General features: G+C 36.8%; 2 protein-coding genes across 2 annotated transcripts; both read left to right on the top strand.

Annotated features, from left to right (window-relative positions):
* The first annotated feature begins 1341 nt into the window (after nt 1-1341).
* LOC113313281 (17.8 kDa class I heat shock protein-like) lies at nt 1342-2076 on the top strand. The gene has a single exon (XM_026562032.1). It carries the CDS (start codon nt 1396-1398, stop codon nt 1867-1869), a length of 474 nt encoding a protein of 157 aa, XP_026417817.1. The 5' UTR covers nt 1342-1395; the 3' UTR covers nt 1870-2076.
* Nucleotides 2077-2414: 338 nt separating this feature from the next.
* On the top strand, nt 2415-3316 carry LOC113309540 (MLP-like protein 28). The gene is made up of 2 exons (XM_026557972.1): nt 2415-2754; nt 2840-3316. Exons 1-2 carry the CDS (start codon nt 2496-2498, stop codon nt 3124-3126), a joined length of 546 nt encoding a protein of 181 aa, XP_026413757.1. The 5' UTR covers nt 2415-2495; the 3' UTR covers nt 3127-3316.
* The last annotated feature ends 21837 nt before the right edge of the window (nt 3317-25153 follow it).

The following is a 25153-nucleotide window of genomic DNA, read 5'->3' as shown; positions in this document are numbered from 1 at the left end:
GTCATTTTAGATTTGAAGAGTATCTCAACCACACCAATAGATGAGGAACTAGTGAAAGATAAAAGCCTACATGAAGCTTTCATCTTGGCAAAGAGCGAAGTGTCACAAAGATGAACCTTGAAGGCGACGTTCTAAATGTTTTGATGCATGACGTTCTAAAGTTGAACCTTGAAGACGAAACTTAAGACATTTAGTTCATCGCTTGGCCAGTTGAACCTTGAAGACGAAACTTAAGACATTTAGTTCATCGCTTGGCCTTACTCGTGGAGGTAATAAAGTCGCGGTTAAAAAAAATCCTTGGAAGCATTGTAGATACTTTCCGTTCTTCGAAGCCAATCAAGGATTTGGGTCCTACCAATGATGATTTGGGTAGAGGGAAAAGAACCCCATACCCAAGAAGAAAGTATAAGGTTCAGTTAGTTTACAGTCTAGGCTCGCTTTTATGTTAGTAAGCAGTTGTTATGCTTTTGTTTTTTTCGCAACTTGTGTGTTGAGACGACTTTTTGCCTTCTTTTCTTGCGCTGAGGCGCCTCTCATCTTGTATTTTTTTTTCCTTTTCCATGAATTTTAATTTTTTAATAGGCAAAAAAAAAATGCTGCCAACGTGAAAGAAGGGTGTGTAAAATGGACTACCACTACAAGAAAATTTAGCTATTGCTACACCATATATTGCCACACCTTTAATATAGGCGTTGCAAAAGCAAATTTCTAGCCACAGTACTTTTCAGCTGCAACTAAAATCTATAATTTACTGCTGCAAAATGAAACTTTTGCCACACAACTGTAGCAACATTATGAAAAGAGTGTGGCAAAAAAGTATAATCTCTTACTGCAGCAATACAAATTGGATGCAGCAATAGACTTCTTGCTACATAGGTTATCGCGATACCAATAGGAGTTTATGCCATAACTATTGGATGCTGCAATATTGCAATATATTAAATTTCTTGTAGTGTACCTTTTTTTTTCTCCCGATCGGCAAAGGATTACTAGTATGTGTATTTGTAATGTGGGGGTTCAGGATTAAAGATTTAGATTCTGTTGTTTTTGGAGAATAAAGATTGCTGCCTCAGGTAATAAAAGACATGAGAAATCTCTAAAACTAAAAAGATCTATACTGTTAAGTCCCAGACATTTTCCATGTACCACGATGGAGGCCCATTACTGTTGGTAGGACTTTGCTTGTAAACCCACGAAAGAAAATTCTAGATAACACTAGAAAACTGTCTACAAACGGTTACGGAGATATTGACAAAAGTTACGATAACTGGAAACTACCGGAAGTTCCTCTCTTCTATATAAATGTGAATTCTCATTGCCCTGTAAACATTGTTTATCTCAAACTGAATCCATTTAGCATTTCTGCGATATATCCAGAATCCTACTTTTCTCAATATGTCCCTCATTCCGAGCATTTTCGGTGGCCAAAGGAACAGCATTTACGACCCATTCTCATCTCTAAACGTATGGGATCCATTCGCTTCACGGTCATTTGGTATTATGCGTCCTCAATTTTCCAACGAAACAACTCAATTTGCAAATGCTCAAATTGATTGGAAGGAAACATCCGATGCTCATGTGTTCAAAGCAGATCTTCCTGGGCTGAAGAAAGAAGAAGTAAAAGTTGAAGTTGAAGAAGGGAAAATACTACAAATAAGTGGAGCAAAGAACAAAGAAAAAGAAGAAATCAATGATCAGTGGCATCGTGTAGAACGTAGTAGCGGCAAGTTTCTTCGTCGGTTTAGATTGCCAGATAATGCAGGGGTCGATCAAGTGAAAGCTACTATGGAAAATGGTGTATTGACCGTTACTATACCAAAGGTTGAAATGAAAAAGCCTCAAGTCAAGGCCATTGAAATCTCTGGATGAACAAGATCGCATTAGAATTCGGAAATGTTAGTTAAAAAGTAGGATAAATAAAACTAAGTGTTTGTCATTACAACTTAGGATAAATATGTAGTTACTATTGTGTGCAAGTGTTTGCAAGTTTATATGTCATAAATCATATGTATAAAGTTTTATTCCGATTATGTACGAAATTTTAGTATGTCATTGATAGATCAGATCATAATATCATATTGTCGACTCCTTCACCCTCATGATCTCACATCTTCCTTTCTGTTACTCGTGTATCTACGATCTGGATACCTTCTATAAAGTGATTAATTAGGCACAAAGTGCTCGATCAAAAAACAAAAGAGCCCCCACTAATACTCCAATAGTAAAGTTGGCTATAGTGGAAACAATGAACAACCACACTGAGCATAATTTTAGTTGCATGTTGGATGCATAACGCATCAAAACCTCCAAAAGAAGTATGCCCAATACTATATCGATCATTCTCCTTAATGGATGCACTTGTGTCTATATTAAATATGAGTGAAATATCTCCATTGCTTAGTATATAAACCCCTTCATCTGACTTCACTTAATCTCATTCCAAAACCATCTCCACTCCTAGCTATCTTAAAACATACCAAACAGTCTCTCATAGAATGGCTAAAATTAGCATGGTACAAACCTTTCTTCAGCTAGGGTTGCTCACACTAGTTTTGATTGGGATGAGCCAAATTGTTGGGGCTCAGGTTGAAACTGAACTCAAGTGTTCTGCAGACAAGTTTTATAATTTGTTTAGGCACAATATGATGCATTTGACTACAATTTTCCCTCAATTTTACAAGAGTGTCAAAATTGTTAAAGGTGATGGTAAAAGCAGCGTGGGAAATATTAGGGAATGGCGATATGTTACACCAGGTAAGAAATCAAAAACAAATCTTAATATTGCTTTGTTCTATTAATCTTAGTGATGATGGACTAATTAAATCATATGCATATACAGGAGCGTCAAAAGTAACGATGGTTAAGGAAATTGTTAAATCAGTGGACGAGGATAATAGGTCAATCACATTCAGTGTTGTGGGAGGAGACTTATTGACTCAGTATAAGAGTTTTGATGTCACAATGACTGTAGCTCCTAAAGATGTTGATAACATTGAAGAGTCTGGTAGCAAAGTGAAATGGTGGATACAATATGAGAAACGAACTGAAGATGTTCATAGTCCAGATGCACATATTGGCCTTGTAGCTACTGTTACTAAAGAGTTGGGTCATTACCTTCTCCAGTAGCAGGCTACTTCAAGACCGCCTGAGAAGTGGGTGCCTGGAATGGGTTTTTTTCTTTCGAGTGTGGTGTATTTCAGTTTGGAATGTGTTGATGCTTTTTCTTTTCTTTTCTTTCGAGTGTGGTTGCATGTAATTGTGTGTGTAAATTAATAATAAATGATGGGCTTTGCTATTACCATCTTCCTTTTGTTTATTCCGATATATTTTTTGATCAATAAAGAAAGAATACTATTGATCAGGAAAGGAGGTGCACAAGGCTTGAACCCCCGAGGGGAAAAGAAAAGAAGAAAAAAAATCTTAATAGAAAGGACTATCAAGCCAAAAAAAAACAACAACATGAAAACATGTTAAGGAGGAATGGAAAAAAACATTTCTCCAATTCTCTACAACGGCATTAAAAGTAACTTCCTCAAACTCTTTGAAGGCTAGAGACCATTGAATTAGGTTATATTTCACCATGAAGTGCTGCCAGATTTTCGCCACAAAATCACCTTCAAGGGAAAGATAAGATGCAATTTCATCCTTCTTGCAAAAAAAAAACAAGTGGGCGAGGTTGTAATACCTTTTCTGATGAGAGAATCTCTTGTGGGCAACCTGAAATGACTTGTGCACCACATGAAGAAAGCCATTTTAGATGGGTATTTTTGCTGCCAAAGAAAATGAAAGATATCATGAACTGGATCTTCATTGGATGCTATTAATTTGTTGTAGCAGGATTTAAACGAGAAAGAATTTTTGGCAGTTAAAGCCCATTAGAAAACATCTTCACAATCTGGATTTAAACTGAAATTTGCCAAACTTTCTTGAATAATTTCAAATTCTCCATTAGCCCAATTGTTAATGTTCTAGGCAGTTGTTTAGATTATGAAAAAGATCAGATAATGTACCCGAACAAATAGAAGCAACTGAGCTTAACTTGGATCTTGCAGCTGTATACAAATGGGGAAAAAATATTGCACAAAGCATCATCTAACAACCACTTATCGTCCCAGAATCTTTTTTTCTGACCATTGTTGACTTTGAAATTAAAATTCTGTAAGAAGAAGTTTTTCCTCTGCAATCTGTATAATTTCTTTCCATATAGAAACACCATAGGCACCTTTTGGTTGCTTTGACAGCCATTCTACCCAACTCCATATTTTTCTTCAATAATACGCCTCTACAAAGCTTCAGATTCATTAGCAAATCTCCACAACTACTTGACTAAAGGATCATTATTCATCACTCTAAGTTCTTTAACACCCAGACCACCATTTCTCTTCTTCTTGCATATTACCTACCATTTAACTAAACTGAGCTTTCTATTTCCTTTATTATCATTCCAAACAAAATTTCTCATAAGTCTTTCCAATTTGAGCTCATCAGACTCGGTCATGTCCAACAAGGACATCAAATAAACTAGAAGACTTGAAAGAACACTATTGATAAGAACAACTTTCCCGGCTCTAGTAAGAAAAGGTTTTCTTCCAACCTGCAGTTTTGCATTAATCCTGTCAATGACTTTGTCCAATTTCTGAATACATTTATATTTTTATCACCTAATGGAAGAGGAAGCATAGAATTGTAGCACCCCAGAAGAGAAGTAAACTCATTCATGTCACTATTAGAGAATATATTATACTGCTTTACTTATTTTTATTAAGGAGAATATCTCCTGTCATAATTATTGTAATGAGGAGATTATCTCCGCCATAATTTTTGTATTCCCAAAAGGGATACTATTGTTTTATATAATAAGAATCCTGGTGAATAGAAATCACTAAGGAAGTTATCATCAAATCCAAGATGGTATCAGCCCCCCTACGATCCTATTTTCTCTAAATCATTAAAAATCAATGGCGAGGGAACAACTGAAGCTCACAGACATTGCTGAGGCATATAGTTCTATGCATCTACAACAACCCGATGATGCTTTCTACATGGATACCGGTTCTACGTCGCACCTCACTGTTGATCCAGGTAATCTACACAACGTTTTCAATTCTAGCAATGTACGATCTATCTTAGTTGGCAATGACAATAGTATTCCAGTTACTGCCAGTGGTACCAAGTTCATAACCCTTCCCTCTCGTACTCTTCAACTCAAAAATACCCTTGTTGTTCCCGATATTATCAAAAACTTAGTTTCCGTTCGTACGTTCACCACTGATAATCGTGTGTCTGTTGATTTTGATCCTTCTGGTTTTTCTGCGAAAGATCTGAGTTCGAGGAAAATTATCCTTCGATGTATTAGTTCGGGGGAGCTCTACCCGATCACCAACTCTGCCGTGCTACCACAAATATCATCCCAGTCTTCCCCCATTTCTCTTGCTGTCTTTTCGCCAGATATTTGGCATAGCCGCCTTGGTCATCCCAGCAAGGCTGTTTTAGATGTTCTTCGTACAAATAATTCTATTCATTGTAATAAGAATCAACATTCTAAACTTTGTCATTCATTTCAAGTTAGTAAACATGTTAGATTACCATTTTATGAATCAAATTCCATTACTTTTGCACCATTTGATATCATTCACAGTGATTTATTGGCCTCTCCTTTATACATAGAGACCGGTTTCCGTTATTATATTATATTACTTGATGATTTTACCAACTATCTTTGGGTTTATCCACTAAAGTTTAAATCCCAAGTTTATGAAAAGTTCTTGGAATTTCGTTCATTTGTTCAAACTCAATTTGAACGTCAAATTAAATGTTTTCAATGCGACATGGGCCGCGAATTTGACAATTCATCCTTCCATACTTTTGCTCGTAACAATGGTCTTGTTTTTCGTTTCTCTTGCCCCCAAAATTCCTCCCAAAATGGCAAGGCTGAACGCATGATTCGCCGTGTCAACGACATCACTCGCACTCTTATGTCTCACGCTTCCGTTCCCCTAAATATTGGGTTTATTCTCTTCATATGGATGTCTATCTCCATAATATTCTACCCACCAAAGTCCTTCATAATCAATCACCTGTGTCTATTCTTTATCAACGCCAACCAACCGCATGATCATCTTCGTACATTCGGTTGCCTTTGCTATCCAAATCTCTCCTCCACAACTCCCCACAAACTCGCCACTCGTTCCACTAGGTGTATCTTTCTTGGTTTTCCTCTTAACCACTGTGGATACCGCTGCTTAGATCTCACCACACACAAAATAATCCTGTCCCGTCATGTGACATTTGACGAGAGTGTTTTCCCATTTTCTACCCCTCCTCAAAACAACCCCCTGATGACGACGATGTGTCCTTTTTTTTTTAACTCCTCCCACAATAATCACCTATCTTACCCATCCCCTAGTACTGCTCCTACTGTACACCAATCATCTCTTATTCAGCCTACTCCACCTGACATCTACATCCCACCTCATCGTCGCAACACATTATCTACTCCTCCCATCCAAACGTCTTTCTTCCCTCCTGCCACTTCCGTCCCCACTAAGTCAGCATGCCCCATCACCATTTCTTCTTCCCCCAATACGTCAGATCCCACTCCAACCGTTTTTGCACCATCCAATCATTGCGTACATCCTACTGACGTTAAACCCTCATCCCCACCAACCACTTCTTCCCCTACAACAACCACTGTCCCTACACCTTCTTGCATACCTCCAATCACTACTGTTCCTCCAGCTCCTTCTCGCCCCACCACTCGCGCCTCCCGTGGCATCTTCCGTTCTGTCCATCGCCTTAATCTTCATGTCCAAACCCTTCGCCATATCTCTCCTCTCCCTCGTTCTCACTTGTATGCTCTTAGAGACATAAATTAGAATGCTTCCATGAAAGATGAGTACAATGCTACGTTGAAAACTAATACTTGGGAACTGGTACCACGACCACGTGACGCTCATGTTATTCGTTCCATGTGGCTCTTTCGTCACAAATATCATGCTGATGGCTCCTTGCAGCGATACAAGGCTCGTCTAGTTGCTAATGGTAAATCTCAGAAGGTTGGGGTTGACTGTTTTGAAACGTTTAGTCCGGTTGTCAAACCAGTTACTATTCGTACCGTTCTTACTATTGCTACTTCGCGTTCTTGGCCCATACATCAGCTAGATGTCAAGAATGCGTTTCTTCATGGTGACTTGACCGAGACAGTATATATGCATCAGCCTCCGGGGTTTGTTGATCCTGATCACCCTGATTACGTATGTCGACTACGTAGGTCTCTCTATGGTCTTAAGCAGGCTCCACGGGCGTGGTTTCAGAGGTTTGCCAAATTTATCACTAATTGTGGTTTTCGTGCTAGTGTGTGTGATCCCTCCCTCTTCGTTTATCAATCAGGTTCCGAGACGGCATACCTATTATTATATGTTGATGATATTATTTTAACTGCCTCTACTGATGCTCTCCTATGTCGCTTCATTGATTTGATGAAAAGGGAATTTGTTATGTCTGACCTTGGCCCATTACATCATTTTTTGGGTATTACTGTTACTCGTTCATCCTCAGGGCTATTTTTGTCTCAGTCGTTATATGCTCAGGACATCATTGCACGTGCGTCCATGACAAAATGCAATCCAGTGGCTACTCCGGTCGACATCAATGCCAAGCTCAGTGCTACCTCTGGCCCTGCTCTCACGGACCCCACTTTGTATAGAAGCCTAGCCGGTGCTTTGCAGTACCTCACTTTCACACGGCCAGATATATCCTATGCAGTCCAGCAGGTATGTTTATTCATGCATGATCCTCGAGAGCCTCACATGCAGGCCCTTAAGAGGATTATTCGCTATCTTCAGGGCACAATTGATCACGGATTATTTCTCTCGGTCTCCGCTATCTCTGGCTTAACAAAATACTCTGATGTTGATTGGGCGGGTTGTCCTGATTCACGTCGTTCGACTTCTGGCTTTTGTATATTTCTTGGAGACAACCTCATCTCCTGGTCATCAAAACGTCAAGCAACAGTTTCTCGATCCAGTGATGAAGCAGAATACCGGGGGGTAGCAAACGCTGTTGCTGAAACAACATGGATTCGCAACCTTCTTCTAGAGCTCCATCTACCTTTACGACGTGCTACTATCGTGTATTGTGATAATGTAAGTGCGATATAAATGTCTGGAGATCCTGTTCAACATCAGCGCACTAAACATGTGGAGATTGACATACACTTTGTTCGTGAACGAGTTCGTATTGGTGATATTCATGTCTTGCACTTCCCGTCTGAAAACCAGTATGCTGACATCTTCACCAAGGGCCTTCCACGACAGCTATTTGTTCGTTTTCGTTCTAGTCTTAGCGTTTGCTCCTCTCCCGCTCAGACTAAGGGGGTGTATTAGAGAATATATTATACTTCTTTACTTATTTTTATTAAGGAGAATATCTCCTGTCATAATTATTGTAATGAGGAGATTATCTCCGCCATAAATTTTGTATTCCCAAAAGGGATACTATTGTTTTATATAATAAGAATCCTGATGAATAGAAATCACTAAAGAAGTTATCATCAAATCCAAGAGTCACAATTATAACCAACTGCATTTTAATGGTTTTCCTATTCTTTTTAAACCAATCATACGTTGCCAAGTGTTCTCACCAAAACACTTGTTTCACAAAACTAAAAAAAGACCTATTTCGTCCAATAAAAAGTGAGAATTTCCTCACCGTTCAACGTGGGAGCTTTATTTGTCTAGGCCTTAAATCTTTAGATGTAGCCTAAACCAAATAAAAAAAAAAAAAAAAAAAACGGAACACCACAATACTTGGCCTTAAGATTGATTAATTTTATATGCACCCCTTTCATAAAATTACTCCCCATGTGGCTTTGCAATCAATTATGTGGAATTCTACAAGTCATTTTAATGGAGCAAGAAAAGTATCTCAACTGCAACAACCGATTGTGATGCAGTTGTTTTTAAAGAATTAAAATTGCTGCCTAGTTAATCAAAATTCTTAGATAAAACTGCAAACATTTTCCACGTACTCCCATGGTTGGCGTAAAAATTTGACGGAATCCTGGTTGCTGAATTCTTCTCCGCTCTCTTTTCATTTTATTCCGCTTGTATTAATTGGGTTGATGTACCCTCGTTTCGATAAAAATCTCAATAATTTTTTTTTGACCGATCAAAAAGAAAATATACTCCCAAAACTTCCAAAACTCACTTTATTTACAGGCATTATTAGAGTTAGAGGCCCATTAGGACCTTAAGTATTAGTCATTACAACTTAGCTGTAGCTAAAAATGTAGTAACTATTGTGTGCAAGTGTTTTACATGCACAAAATTGGTTAAAAAGACCAAAATCAACAATTTCCGGGTGAAAAGGACATTTATATTTTGATACTGTTTAAATGGACAAAATGTAAAAATAACAAGGATGTAAACAATTTCATCCTACCCATTTTCAAATATTTTTTTTAATTTTTAATTTACATCAGGATGCATCTAGTTTCATACTTTCTATTTTTTTGATGTCCATTTCACCCATACTAATTTTTACTCGTCCATTTGAACCATATTTCAAAAATATTTGAATAAATGACCCATTTTCCGTTTTACATGTCATATGGATAAGGTTTTATTACGTTCACTAAAGAATGTACGAAATTTAAATGTCATTCATACGTGATTTAATTAAGTTCCACAAGTTCCAATAATATTTAACATTTAGCAAACGAATTCCAACAGATTTCAAATTCTCTAGATATATGCATTGATACACAAAGAACTCTTTTTCTTGATCTTATAAATTATGGTATGTATCATAATCCCTACTAAGTTTGGTTTGGGTTGTGTGAAAGATCAATCGTTGTCGCTAATTAGGTCATACACATCTGGATAACTATAAGGTCATTAAGCACGAAGTGCTCAATCAAAAAAATAAATAGCGCCCCCCTAAAGAAAACGATAATGGCAAACGTGGATCGCTGTATTCATTAGTCCCACAAACCATTCGTATTACTAACTAATTAGTGCCTAATTAAAAGGTAGCTTAATAGTATCTTAATACTCCAACAGTAAAGTTGGCTGTAGTGGAATTAATGAACAACCGCACTAGACTTAGTTTCAGTTGCATGTAAGGATACATATGATTGGGTTTATCAAAGGCTTTGGATGCGTAACGCATCTAAACTTGCAAAAAAAAAGTATGCGCATTATATCGATCATTCTCGTTAATGGATGTACTTGTGTATATATTAAATTAGTAAGATATCTCCATTGCTTAGAATATAAACTCCTCCATCTCACCTCACTTATTTTCACTCCGAACCATCTCCACTCCAGCTATCTTCACTTGAAACATATCAGATAGTCTCTCACAGAGTGGCTAAAATCAGCATGGTACGAACCAATGTAGTTAATATCGGACATCGGTTTATCTCGGCCAGGACCGATACACTGGTACGACTTTATATCAGGGATATTATCGTTCAAATATCGGTATAATATAGGTTCCAAATTTATAGACTATAATTTTATAGATACCATCAATTTTATCAAAAACACAAGAGTAACTTCAATAACTTTAAAGTTTACTACCTAAAATGATAAATAAACAAGATCAAACTAGAAATAGGAGAGTAACAACTTTAAAGTTTACTACGTAAAATGGTAATTAAACAAGTACAAAGTTCAAACTAGAAACAAAAGAGTAACTTCAACAACTTTAAAGTTTATTACCTTAAATGGTAATTAAACAAGGATATTACAATCTTATTCAAAATCATACGAGCCACTCTAGATATCATCATCTTCAGGAACTCCATTAGCTCCATCAAGTAGTCCATAATCAGTTTCTAACATCAATTAATCAGTATCATATCCATCATACTCAGAGTCGGTTGGGTAAGTAGACTTACTTCGAGTGCTACATGCACTTACAATACCAACTGGTCTACTTTCTTCACCAAGAATATCTTGCAAATCATCCAAAGTTCCGTCAAGAATATCTTGAAATATCCCCGATATATCGGCCAATACGGCCGATATTGACTACATTGGACGATATTATCGCCAAAATATCGTATCGCCGATATAATGCTTATCCTACCGCTCCAAGGACGATATCCGAAATATCCCCGATATATCGGCCGATACGGCCGATATTGACTACATTGGTACGAACCTTTCTTAGACTAGGGTTGTTCACACTAGTTTTGATAGGGATGAGCCAAATTGTTGGGGCTCAGGTTGAAACTGAACTCAAGTGTTCAGCAGACAAGTTCTATAATTTGTTTAGGCACAATATGATGCACATGACTACAATTTTTCCTCAAAATTTCAAGAGCGTCAAAATTGTTAAAGGTGATGGTAAAAGCGTGGGTTCTATCAGGGAATGGAAATATGTTTTACCAGGTAAGAAATCAGATACAAATCCTAATCTTATATTTTGTTTAATTTGTTGTTTTATATTGGGCTTATTTGATTCCATATGCACACAAACCTACAGGAACGTCTTCTAAAGTAATGATGGTCAAGGAAATTGTCAAATCTGTGGACGAGGATAATAGGTCAATCACATTCAGTGCTGTGGGTGGAGAATTATTGAGTCAATATAAGAGTTTTGATGTCACAATGACTGTAACTCCTAAAAATGTTGATAATATTGAAGAGTCTGGTAGCAAAGTGAAATGGTGGATACAGTATGAGAAACGAACCGAAGATGTTCCTAGTCCAGATGCATATATTGGCCTTGCATCTCATGTTACTAAAGAGTTGGGTCACTACCTTCTCCAGTAGTATCCTACTTCAAGACCGCCTGAAAAGCGGGTACCTGGAATCAATTTTTTTGTTTCGTGTGTCCAGGGTTGTTTTCTTTCGTGTGTTCATGGTGTCTTCCCGCTGGAATTTGCTTGGGATCCGCAGTTGAAATGTAATGTGTTGTTGCCTTTTCTTTTCTTAGGGTGCATGTAATTATGTGTGTAAAAATGTATTATGGGATTTGCTATTACCATATTCCTCTTGTTTGTTTCGAGAACTCCAAAATAGCCTGTAAAAAATATCCTCAATTTTCCTCTGTGTTCCTGGTGTGATCCATATCGATCAAACCTAACACCAATTTATTGAACGAATTCAAGAAAACTTTGCATCACACCTAATGGCATACGACCTTCCTAACTACCTAAAACAATTCATGCATCCAGAGGAAATAAGAAGTAGCTATTCATTCTAGAGTATATTATATAGGCTTTTCAAGATGCCTAGATAGAGCTGCAAATGCTAACCTCTTCAATAGCTTCTCAATGGCGGAACATTGAAAAAGAGAGGTATAACAACCTCATCCAATATTTCGATTAGCAATCTGTATGGACAACCTCCAATATACTTTCAAGAAAATCAGCTAGACTCAGTCTTAATGAAGTATATCAGAGAGTTAATATCTCTCTTTCTCGATTCAATTCTTACTCAAGCAAATAGTAATCTACGAGTCTAATTGAATACAAGAGAAATCACTTGAACGGTACCAAAAACCAATGTTCAAGTATCAATAAATTTCAATCAACAACCAAAGGTCGGATTTCCAATTGATTGATTCTAACGCACAACCTGTGATATTTCAATTATATAACAAAATATAATGCGAAATAGAAATAACACAGATACCAGAATTTTGTTAACGAGGAAACCGCAAATGCAGAAAACCCCCGGGACTTAGTCCAGATTGAACACACTGTATTAAGTCGCTACCGACACTAGCCTACTACAAACTAACTTCGATCTGGACTGTAGTTGAACCCCAATCAATCTCACACTGATCCAAGGTACAATTATGCTCCTACGTCTCTGATCCCAACATGATACTACGCACTTGATTCCCTTAGCTGATCTCACCCAAAACTAAGAGTTGCTACGACCCAAAGTCGAAGACTTTAATAAACAAATCTGTATCACACAGAAAAGTCTATGGTAATAGATAAATCTGTCTCTCACAGAAATACCTACGAGTTTTTGTACCGTCTTTTGATAAATCAAGGTGAACATGAACCAATTGATAAACCAGACTTATATTCCCGAAGAACAGCCTAGTATTATCAATCACCTCACAATATTCTTAATCGACGCAGAGAAAGAAGATATTGTGGAATCACAAACGATGAGACGAAGATGTTTGTGACTAATTTTATATCTTTCCTATCGGAGATATTAATCTCAATCCAATCGTTACGATTGTACTCAAAACGATAGAATATGCAAGATCAGATCACACAACTACGAGAAAGTAGTATCGGTCTGGCTTCACAATCCCAATGAAGTCTTTAAGTCGTTAACCTGGTTTACAAGAAGAAACCTAAGGTTAAAGGAGAATCGACTCTATCTAACACAACTAGTATCACACACGAGGTGTGGGGATTAGGTTTCCCAGTTGCCATAGTTCTCCCTTATATAGTCTTTCAAATCAGGGTTTACAATCAATGTTAGCTTGGTAACAAAGCATTCAATATTCACCGTTAGATGAAAACCATATTCAGATTCAAGCTAATATCTTTCAACTGTTGGATCAAAAACTTAGCTTGTTACACACAAATGAAATGCACGATTTAGGTTTGTGTAACCGTACCCAAACATGTACATTTGTTGGTTCAACAATAGTTAACCAAATGGTTAGCCATATGAGCACTTTCAAATCAACCATATTCTTCTTCACTATAACTAGTTCAAATGACTCAAATGAACTAGTTAGAGATTTTTTTAATCGCAAGGAAATATTATGTAACTACACAAGACACAATCGAAGAAAAAAACATTTGATTCACTCGAATCGGTTCATGAACTTTATAGCCACGGTTTGCATTTTCATTCCTTAGTTAATATAAATATAAGTTCACACAAAATAGTCTTTAGATATAACCAGCTTAAGTTCGCAGAATTAATTCGCGGACTTAAGTTCCCGGAAGGAGTTCTCAAACTCCAGCATATTTTCTCGGGTCGAGAACTTCCGCCAGTTCGCGGACTGGGTTCGCGACTGAGTTCATTGCTCTTGTTCCGGTTCTCTTGATCAACAAAGTTCGCAAACTTCAGTTCAAGGAAAAAGGACTTATACATAAATGTGTTACCACACAATGCTTATATCCATCATTGGTAATATAATCTAAACTCTCATTTCAATCATTGAAACATTCTTAGAGGACGTTATTATATAGTTGTTATTCACAAACTATTTTTCGTCAAAGTAAGCAATTTCCAAAGTGATTGAAACATAACATGACTTTCGTCACTAGGTAAAGATGAACTTGGACAAAGCAAAAGCTTATCAACACATATTTCGAGAAATAGATAGGCGATACAGTAGATAGACTTTTGAGTGATAGATAAGTTCAAGTCTCTACATACCTTGATGAAGTTCCAACAATTCCTTGAGTAGTTCTTCGTATTGTATGCTGATTGCCATGGAGTTATTGATCTCAACTACACTTTCTATCCTAGTCCGAGACTTAGCTATAGTAGACTAGAAATCAAGACTTATAGTTTTGATCATTAACATTGACAAACATGCTTGAGATAGCAACGCATGCGAGTTCGACCGAGCAATGCTCTAACAATCTCCCCCTTTGTCAATCTTAGTGACAAAACTATCAATACATATGGAATACAAAAAATAAATTAATTAACTTTTGTAGCTCCTATTCCACATGCCTAATCTTCAACATTACTCGAAATTTTCGTCACTTCCAAGTACTCCAATGATCCCAAAGGTTGTAAGTTCAGCATCATCGTTGTTGAAAATCCGTAGCTATAACAATGAGAAAACAAGAGTTCTCAATCATTGTTATACAATGTCATAGTATCATTATATAGTATCAAAGTTCAATTGTATCACAACTTCGACAACAATACTATGGTGATATGTATCACTCCCCCTTATTCCATACTCCATCTCACATGGAAACCACTCCCCCTTACATAATGATCTGAAAACCATATGTATTTGTAGTGTGAACTACATATTAACTCTCCCCCTTTTTGTCAATAAAATTGGCAAAGGTACGAAAACGGGATCCTAATGAAATTTCCAAAAGAGACATTTCATGACCAAAAGAGAGCATATATCATCTTATTTAGATGCAATCATAAAGCCGAAGCTAAATGCATTCATCAAGGAGTTTATAAAGATACAATATAACCCCTATAATATTCCACAGCCAAACTCCCCACAAAGATTTGGCAATTAAGCACAAGTTCAATTAAGAACTCTCCCCCATAATATGTCATTCCCGAAAGAACAACAAGAGCGACCTTAAATTCAAAAGAAAAGAAGGATTTCTTTGGAGATAACAAATTACATACAAGTATGAATTTGAATCCAAAATACTCAATTAAATTAATCATGATTAATCTAATCGGAAATGCTCAACATAAGTGAACTTATGGCGACTCAAAAATACTCAATTAGATTAATCATAAGAGAACCCATAATTAATTAATCAGAATACACAACCAAATTAATCACAAAAAGTAATCAATTTAATTGGTCATGTTCAACATAAGTGAACTTACGGAGCAACAACTAAATAACCAAACGAGGATGATTAATTTAGTTGATCATGCTCGACATAAAGTACCTCACGGAGCAACAACTAAGCTAACCATAAGCGAATGAATAACTCAGTAGATTGTGCTCAACATAAGACACCTTATGGAACAACACAGTATATGCACAAATATTGTAGACTGGAGGTCGACCAAATACTGTGGAATAAGCAAGTATTCATTCTATTTTCCATCACCATTTGCACAATGACATACAATAGACTTAATCCTTGTAAACAAAAGATGTTAACTTATTTTCCATCAATAATTGACATAATAGGCTTAACTTTTGTATTGTCAAAAGTTCATTCCTTCTTTTATCAATACATGCATATCGACATATAAAAGACTTAACTTTTGACAAAGTATGGGACAATCACAGTTCACGGACGCAACACATATCCCATAACAAATTGCAATATATAAAACCATAAATATTAATACTGCAAAAATCATCTTCCAAACAATTTTAGAATTTAAACCAATAAATCTAAAAACATGAAGATGAAAACGTTGGACATAGCTATGTGTAATCACAATAATGGCTATACCAACTCTAGTTATTCTTCTAAATAAAATTATCATCCGAATACTTACTAGTCGTTTTAGATCTTTCTCAGAGCATCTACAGAGAATTCTTCTCATTGTTGAAAAACTCATTGATTATGGGATCGTTCAATTCCTCCAAATCTTCAGAAATGTCTGTCAACTCACTAAGTTCTCTTTTTAGTTCACGCACGGTGTTCGTTATTAGAGACAACATTCGTTCATAGTGAATTAACTCTTCTAAAGGCGAAACAATTTGAGATTTTAAATGGTTTCTTTTGTTGATGAATTCTTTCACCAAGCCCCGGAAATTATCATCAAGCTGATAAAAAGACAAGAACCAATTAGAGGAAGAACCTTCTCCATTATTTGTAGCCTTCACTTTCTTCACCTTTGAGGAAGAAATTCCTTTACACAGATACACGTTAGCTGCTTCTACTGCATCCCTGTTTGTGGTGCCTCTAGTTACAGGAGCCATGAAACTGTATCTTTTTAGAGAAAGAGGAAGTCTACAAAAGATTTTAAAAATAGACTTATGAACGTCTAAACCCTAGAAGAACAAGTCTTCAGTTAGTTCAATGATCCATTATCTATATTGTTAGGAGAATATTTTCTTAACAAAATAAGTACAAAACTTGAGCCACAAAGACACAAAACCCCATTTTCTCAAGTTAAAGATGAGGATGTGAACGTTTCTGGTATTAGACAGAGACGTCATGAGCCAAACGCTCCCTCTGTTTACCACATAGTGGTTTACCAAGGTTTGTTGTATAAACATATTTCCTACCTTTTCTGATTCTGGAAACATTAATTTTAGGGGAACAATGTTGATTATCCAGATTCAACTTTTGCATGTTCTTCTGCAGTTTGGCAATTCTTTTGAATCTCCAGCACGTGCTTTGAACATGATTTGCATTTCCACAAAATGAACAAATCAAGGATTCTTTGTCTTGTTGAATTGCCTTCTGTCTATCATAACTATCAACCTTCAATTTTCTATGATCAATAGAAACAAGAGGGTTGATTATGTCAGTAGTTTTGCTTTGAAATCCTAAACCATTGTGTTTCCAAAGGATTTCTGACCAAATAGCATTGATAAGATTTTGTCAGAACTTCCAGATAATCTTTGTAGATCATCCTTAAGAGTATTAATCTCTTTTTCCTTTAGAGCAATGGTTCTGGTGAGGTTATCATTAAGACAGTCTATCTCAAGATTTTCCTTCAAGCACGTGATTTTCAATCATGGGTATATGTTGAAGAAAAGCTCGCAGAACAATTTTCCACCATAAGTAATTGGAGCCATCAAAGACTGGTGGTACGTTAATAGAGATAACACCTCTGTCCATAGAGTCAGATTGCTACAAACACAGACTTGTAAGGTCTTTAACGTGTTTGCCTGCTCTGATACCAATTGAAAAAGCGGGGGTACAACAACCTCACCCAATATTTCGATTAGCAATCTGTATGGACAACCTCCAATATACTTTCAAGAGAATCAACTAGACTCAATCTTAATGAAGTATATCAAAGAGTTAATATCTCTCTTTCTCGATTCAATTCTTACTCAAGCAAATAGTAATCTGCGAGTCTAACTGAATATAAGAGAAATCACTTGAACGGTACCAAAGATCAATTTTCAAGTATCAATCAATTTCAATCAACAACCAAAGGTCGCATTTCCAAATGATTGATTCTAACGCACAACCTGTGATATTTCAATTATATAACAAAATATAATGCGGAATAGAAATAACACAGACACCGGAATTTTGTTAACGAGGAAACCGCAAATGCAGAAAACCCCCGGGACCTAGTCATATTGAACACACACTGTATTAAACCGCTACAGACACTAGCCTATTACAAACTAACTTCGGTCTGGACTGTAGTTGAACCCCAATCAATCTCATACGTCTCTGATCCCAGCAGGATACTAGGCACTTGATTCCTGTAGTTGCAGGAAATCCTACACTACACCCCTCACAAGATTTCATTAACATTCAACTCATTTTAGATTAACAATTTTAATTTTATTGATCAATCTTTGAACAATCTTACAAGAAAAGATAAATGAATCAAAAATAACCACTGCTCTAGATTTTCTCTCTCCTATTTACTTGCTTCTCACTCAGACAAAGATCCCTCCCTTTCCTTTACAACTGAGCGGCTATTTATAAGGAATTACATAGTGATGACAACTACTATGTCATTTATTTTCGGATATGTCTTGCGACATTCTCGCGACCTTACAAATGCTAATCTCGCAAACTCTATAATTTTCGCAAGACCATCACATTTTTATCATGATTTAGCTGACGTCGTTTATTATTTCGTTTCTGAAGTTATTCTGCGACGCTGCCGTGTTGTGTTGTTAATAATTTCGCTGAGGAATTATTGCTGCGAGATTTTGATCCTACATCTTGCCTCTTCTCATATCTTCTATGCAAAGTAGAGAATGATGTGAGAAATGCCGCAACTGTTCATCTCTTCATATTATGCATTTATCACACGTATTCTTTCTTCCATCTATTTCTTGACACGTCTTCTGTAACCGCTGCTTTTCAACCGCTTACGTATTTTCTCATCAATGGTGTTTATTTCTTCGAGTAAAAAAAAATTTCTTTATATATTCTTCTTACTCTTCTTTCCATTTTCTTTTTACTCTCTCTTCTCTTTTTATTCTCTCATCTCTGCAACTCTATTGTTCTTCCGTAAGTTCTGCTACTATAATTCTTCCCTCTTCAATCTTCTTACTTTTTATCCATTCCCATACTTTATATTCAGATATGCCTCCAAGTGGCCATAAACATGAGAAAAATTTAAAAGACGTCCCAAAAGATCTTATTGAGAAAGGTTTCACACTTTCTACCATTCCTGGTGAAAGTGCCAAGTCAATTCTTTCTATCAAACTTTTCTCTGATCAACATTGTGATGATCAATCAATCATAATTTCGCTAGGTCAAATTCTCGCAGGTCTCCCCGTTCCTCTTTATGACCCAGATATTCCTCTGTTCTATGAAATTCTCGCTTACTCAGGATTTTCGCGAGCTATCTTCCAATTGAGTGGGGATTGCATCCGTCTGATGCTAGAGTTCGCTAACTGTGGTGCTGGTAAAGGATCTCTTTACTCCAAAGAACTTAGGGATCCTAAATTCGCAGACTTGGAGATAATTGATGAAAAATACACAGTAGCGAGTTTCTTTGAAAATTATAAATTGATCTCCATGAAGAAAGAGAATACTCGCCGGGGTATTCGCTTGAAAAGGAAAGATAATATTGATGAAGCTAAAATACTCATGCAAGACATTGGTTGGCATTCTGGTAAGAACACAACTCCTCGCCAATCCAAAGATGATAAATGGTGTGTTTTTACCTTGATGCTGAAAGGAACTTACATTGCTGGGTCAAACGTTCTTCCTGAGAATCTCGCTACTTATCAACCTTGGGTATTCTCTTGGCCCGAGAAGGAGAAAGAGGTATGTTTCTTCCAGTTTCTCTCATTTTACATTTCTTTATTTATCTTCATCCTTTTGTTCGCTGATTCTTGCGAAATTCTACAGATCCAGAAACTGAAAGATAACTATCACAGGACTGGGAAGGCTAGTACCTTGTTAGCTCTTCGCTCATACACAGATGAGGTAAGAAATATTCTCTTATGATTTTAAACAGTATACTGTTGCCTCTATTTCTTATTTCTATCTGTGTGTGAAGATTATTGCTAAAATAGAAGAGCCTGCCAATATCGCGAAGACTGGTGATAAAGTCAAAGGTGCTCTTCGCAGGGATAAACCAACTGCTTCTCCTTCAAAGAAGAGAAAAAATCGTTCTTCCTCTCCTTCAAATATTCCTTCTCATGAAAATTACGAGAGTGATGAGGATGATGAGGATAATGATGACCTTGCTGCAAATGAAGATTCTCCATCTGAATCTTCTATGGCTAAGCTCTCTGGCCTCTTTTCTGATTCTTTGCAAGGAATGGGAGATAGTCAATTCGCTAATACCTGCAAAGCTCTCGCTACAATTTGCGACGTTCCTTTATTGGATGGTGATAATTCTCTTCGCGAAGTTTCTAGATCGATTACTCCCAACTTCCTGCATTCTCTCAATATCTGGTATGCTTTCGTCTTTTTACTTCTTCATTACTGTAACTCAAAATATCTCTCTATCTTAATACTTTTTACATTTTCTCGCAGGCTGGAAAAGCTTATTTCGCTGTTACCTCAGATCTGGAGAGAAGACGCGAAATTCTTGAAAAGAAGAATCTTCAATTTCGTGCAAAGAATGAGGAATTAGAAATTGAAGTCAAAGATCTTCGCGAGAAGAATAAACAACTAGAAATTGATTCTTCTTCGTACACGAATAAAATCTCTAGTATTCAGCAAGCTAATAATCAACTCTATGGTATGTTACTTTTCTCCTTTCCCTTCATTCATTCATCCTGTTATTTTATCTTATTTAATTGATCCTTTTTGCAGACATTTATGGTCTTTCTGATGAAGCTACCATTCTTCGTTCATTTCCTAACGCCTTGGATAATGATACTCTTCTTGAGCGTCTTAATAAATCTTTAAATAGTTTCTCAAATGATACAATTTCATCTCTTTCTCTGAATGAACTGAGATCCAAATTTCTCCTCTTAGAGATTGACCATAGATCTAGTTTAGCTTTATCCAATCGATTTAGGCGTCTCTTTCTTAATTCTAAAGAGAAAATCAATGAGCTAAGAACCAAAATTAGCGGTCTCATAGATGATAAGGACCGCATCTCTGATCAAGGTGCTAAGGCTCTGGCGAAATTCCAAGAGACCCTTCTTGAAGTTCAACTTGAACGAGATGAAGCTAACCGCAAGAATACCGAGCTATGCGAAAGATAAAACCAAATTCGTTTTCGTCTCCTTATAAATAATGAGGATGAATTCGCTTGGGCTGCGAAAATCTTAGACGATGCCAGAAAAGATTTAGGTGTAAATGTTAGTCTCCAAGTTGAGCATACAGCCTTGATTAGAGATATGATTTATGATAGAGAAGGTTATTAACTTTTCTTCTTCACTAATCTTTTGTTTCTTATGACTTTTCATCAAGTTATTAATTGATTGCCTTTTGCACGCAGATTTTGAAAGTAGATATCGCGAAAAAATTGAGGAACTTGAAGCTGAAAAAGAGGAACTCGCAAAGAATCTTTCTTCTCGCAACGATAAGTATTCTAAATTAAAGAATCAAATCAAGATCACTGTTCCGAACTTTAAGAACGATGCTATGCATTTTCGCAATCAAACTATGCAAATGGTTTGTGATGACCATAGTATTCCTCATTATGATTATCCTTGTCTCTTGGAGGAGATCCCAAAGAACATTCCTAGTCTGACTATTTCTGATAGCGAAGCTGATGATGAAGAATCTGATGGTGATGAAGGTTCTGATGGAGATAAAAGTTCTGATGCAGATGAAGAAGGGGACAAGTCTGATGAAGATGATGAAGGATCAACTAAGAAGTAGTCTTTGTTTCTTTCTTTAATATTCTGTAATATTTGTACATTTATTTCTCCTTTCTGTATATTTGCGAATTCTTTTGGTTCTTCATATTCCTTAATATATGAGTTTCTTTCATTTTGACCTGCATTCATTAAAACAATTCTTCCTTGCAATATGGTTACTCAATATAATCATCAATTTTTAAATTCTTGCGTAAATCTATAATGTGGAGACAAATAAAATTTTCTAATTTCATTCATTCGCATACTTTCCTCTGTTATTTGTATCCAAATGAGAGATTTTGCAGATTTTTCTTATTTTGTGCCTCAACTTCGCAGTTGTTTATGTATAATTTCGCAATCATATGCAAAGTGAATTTTGATTCTTTTCAAAATCTCATCCCTGTGTGGTCTTATTTTTCCTTCCTAGTTAAAGGTCTTATTATGCCACCTCTTGTCATTGCGACAAAATCGCAGGACGTCCTTGCACTTTCATGCAAAAACCCATTGATCTTGCCTTAACTTTTTTCTTTTGTATTATGGCCTCTTCAGGAATGTTATGACAATATAAAATGCCTAAATATTCCTGCGAAAATAAAGCCCCATTACATTGCCGGCTTGCGACGAAATCGCAGGACGTCTTCGCACTTTCATGCGAAAACCCATTGATCTCGTCTTATCTTTTTCTTTAGTATTATTGCCTCTTCAGGATTGTTGCACAAATATGACAAGCCTTAATACCCTTGCGAGTAAAACGCCTCATGACATTTGCGTCTTAAGACACTTAGCAACTCCCTAATGGAGGGTGCCGCCATTATCTCCCCCTGGTTGCCCCTTCAAGAAGGCGTACTTCTACCATACAAGGTTAGCTCCTCCCATCCAGTCGTAACAACAACCAGTTGTTTTCGCAGCCTCTTATCCCTTTTACCTATAGGGTTTATGGTTACGATACTGCACCCTAAGTGGGGTTTTCTTCAGGCTGAGTGCAGTATAAGTCAAGACTTGTCAAGAATGGCAAGGTACGCTCCAGACGCCCCTGGCACTCTTGACTCAACGGTGTACCTTGATCAGATTTTGAACTCCTTGGGAGAATCCTTATTACCTTAGTCGCCCAACCTAAGTCATATGCTTAAGCTGAGAATCCAAGGTGCCTCTCCCGGATGGGTTTATTGACCCCAAATCTCCATGACTCAGGTTCCGGTGGCGGTGTAGCCTTTCCCTGAGCCATGCAACAAGTACCCCCTTATATGACGTACTTTAGGTCTTATATTTTCCTCTTGCGAAATTATATTCGCGAACTAGGGTGTACGCCATAAAGGTTCGCCCCTTTCTATTTTCTTATTGTTCTCTGATTGTCTTCTGTAGAATTCATTATCTCTGCGAGATTCTTGCACATCATCATATTGTATTTGCATTTCGCAATCTCAATTTTGTCATTCAATAAAATGTATTTTTGAGAATTTCATTTATTGCGAGAATGTCACAACAAATCAATTATTCATACATTACCTTTGCTATCCTCTGCTTCTTTGTTATTTTCTGCTACTGTTTCCTTGGTAGTGGTATGTTCACCATTTTTTGTCATGAAAATCTTCAATTGTCTTGTATGAATGTATGATAGAGTGACAAAATAGATTCTTTGCTTTTGCACCAACTTCTATGAAGAATGTTTCTTTCCTTTTCATCGTGTTTACTTTGTGATGCTCTGGTGGTGGTGGTAATGGTTGAGATTGCGGGTGCTCTATCAAAAAGTGGTTTAGTTTTCCTTGATCTATCATTCTCAGAATAATTCTTTTTACATTTCTGCAATCATTTGTAGTATGTCCATGAAAATGATGATAAGAACAGAATTCATGACTTCAGTGGTTTGGAGATGGTTCCGTCTCCATGTTCCATGGTGTTGGTATATTCTCCATCAAAATTATAGCTTCCCATATTTTCTCCACACTTGCATTTAGAGGTGGCACCTTGATTTCTTCCCGTACCACTTTGTGACTTCATTGTCCTCTATTATAGTTTTGTCTTTGACCTCCGTAAGTTTCTTGCGGCTGATCGAGTCTTTGAATTTTGTTATTTCCACCACGATTGTAGAAATTTCTTTCTCTTTCATACTCCTCTTGATCTCGACTTCCCATAGCCACCAGTTTTTGTTGATTGTTGCCCGTCACCTTTTCTTGTTGTACTTGTGAAATGCTCGCCACTGTGATTATTAGTTTGGGTAATAATCTTGCATTTGCTGTTTGTGAACTGGTGTTCGCAACCGGATATGATTCCATTTCATTTTGCCTTTCCTCTAGAGCAATATATTCTTCCTGAAGTTCTCGCAATTCAGTTATTGTGATTGTATTCTTGACTCTGAAAATTTGGATATACAATAGGTTGGTTGCAAACATAGCATTGATAAATGATAAGATGAGATATCTCTCATCTACACGGCCAGCCATTTCGCTACACATAGGCCTCCATCTTTTAGTTAGCTACTTCAAACTTTCGCCAATCCTTTGTTTTAATCCAGACACGTCTTCAATACCAGGTTGCGAAGAATTATTACTTATATATGCCCCAAGGAATTTAGTCTGCAAATGATTGAAGGATGTTATTGTATTCTTTGGTAGACCTTCGAACCATTTTAACGCCACCCATGTTAAGATGGATGCGAAATACTTGCATAATACGACATCATGATTTTCCCATTGCAACATGCACCTTACATAGGCTTTAATGTGTTGAATTGCACAAGTTTTTCCATCAAAAATGCTGGTTAACGCGGGAAAATTGCATTTCGGTGGTATTCCTCCTAGCTGTACTTCCCTTGTAAATGGAGTTTTCACAGCTTCTTCTGTAGCTTCATCTAATTTCCTTCTGCCCACTTCTCCTCTATTATTTAGCATTCCTCTCATTTCTTCTTATTCTTTTAAGATTTGTTTATTTACACCTGAATTTTGATCCATTGGTCTTTTTAATTTCGCCTCCCTTCTTCTGCTTTCATGTCTTTCTTCTCTCGCGAAATTTTGCATTTCTTCTTCATCTCGTCTTCTTCTGCGATTCTCTTCCTCATCTCTATCTTGAATTCTCATATGACGATGTCTCTCATCTTCCCCTCCATGATTTTGTTCATTTCTTATCAATTCCATTCGCTATCTTCAGCCATCCTCTGTACTCTATCATACTCTTCATTGGTATTACCGTTCTTCCGGTTTTGTGTATGCCTTCTTTCTCGATTGTCGTGATTGTTCTGGCGAATTGTCTCCCGAATCTCTTGTCTTCCATTTCCGCTCTCAATCTTTCACGTTCGAAAATTAAACGTGCTTGTTCAGCATAATGTCTTTCAATTTCTTCTTCAATCGTTTGTTGATTTCTTTGAGCTTCTCTCTCATGTAAAATTCTCCTTCCTCCCTCTCGATTCCCTTCGCCATCTTGATTATTTTTTCCCTGACGTTGTCCATTTTCTTGATTTCTATCATTTTTCCTATCATCAAAAGTTTCATTTTGTGGAACGTAACGATCATCATTCCTTTCTCTATATTCGCGATGTTCTTCATTAGGATTTGATATTTCTTCTTGA

The sequence above is a fragment of the Papaver somniferum genome, chromosome 9 (genome assembly GCF_003573695.1).
Source record: "Papaver somniferum cultivar HN1 chromosome 9, ASM357369v1, whole genome shotgun sequence".
NCBI lineage: Eukaryota > Viridiplantae > Streptophyta > Magnoliopsida > Ranunculales > Papaveraceae > Papaver > Papaver somniferum.
This window is presented reverse-complemented; position numbering and strand designations above follow the sequence as displayed.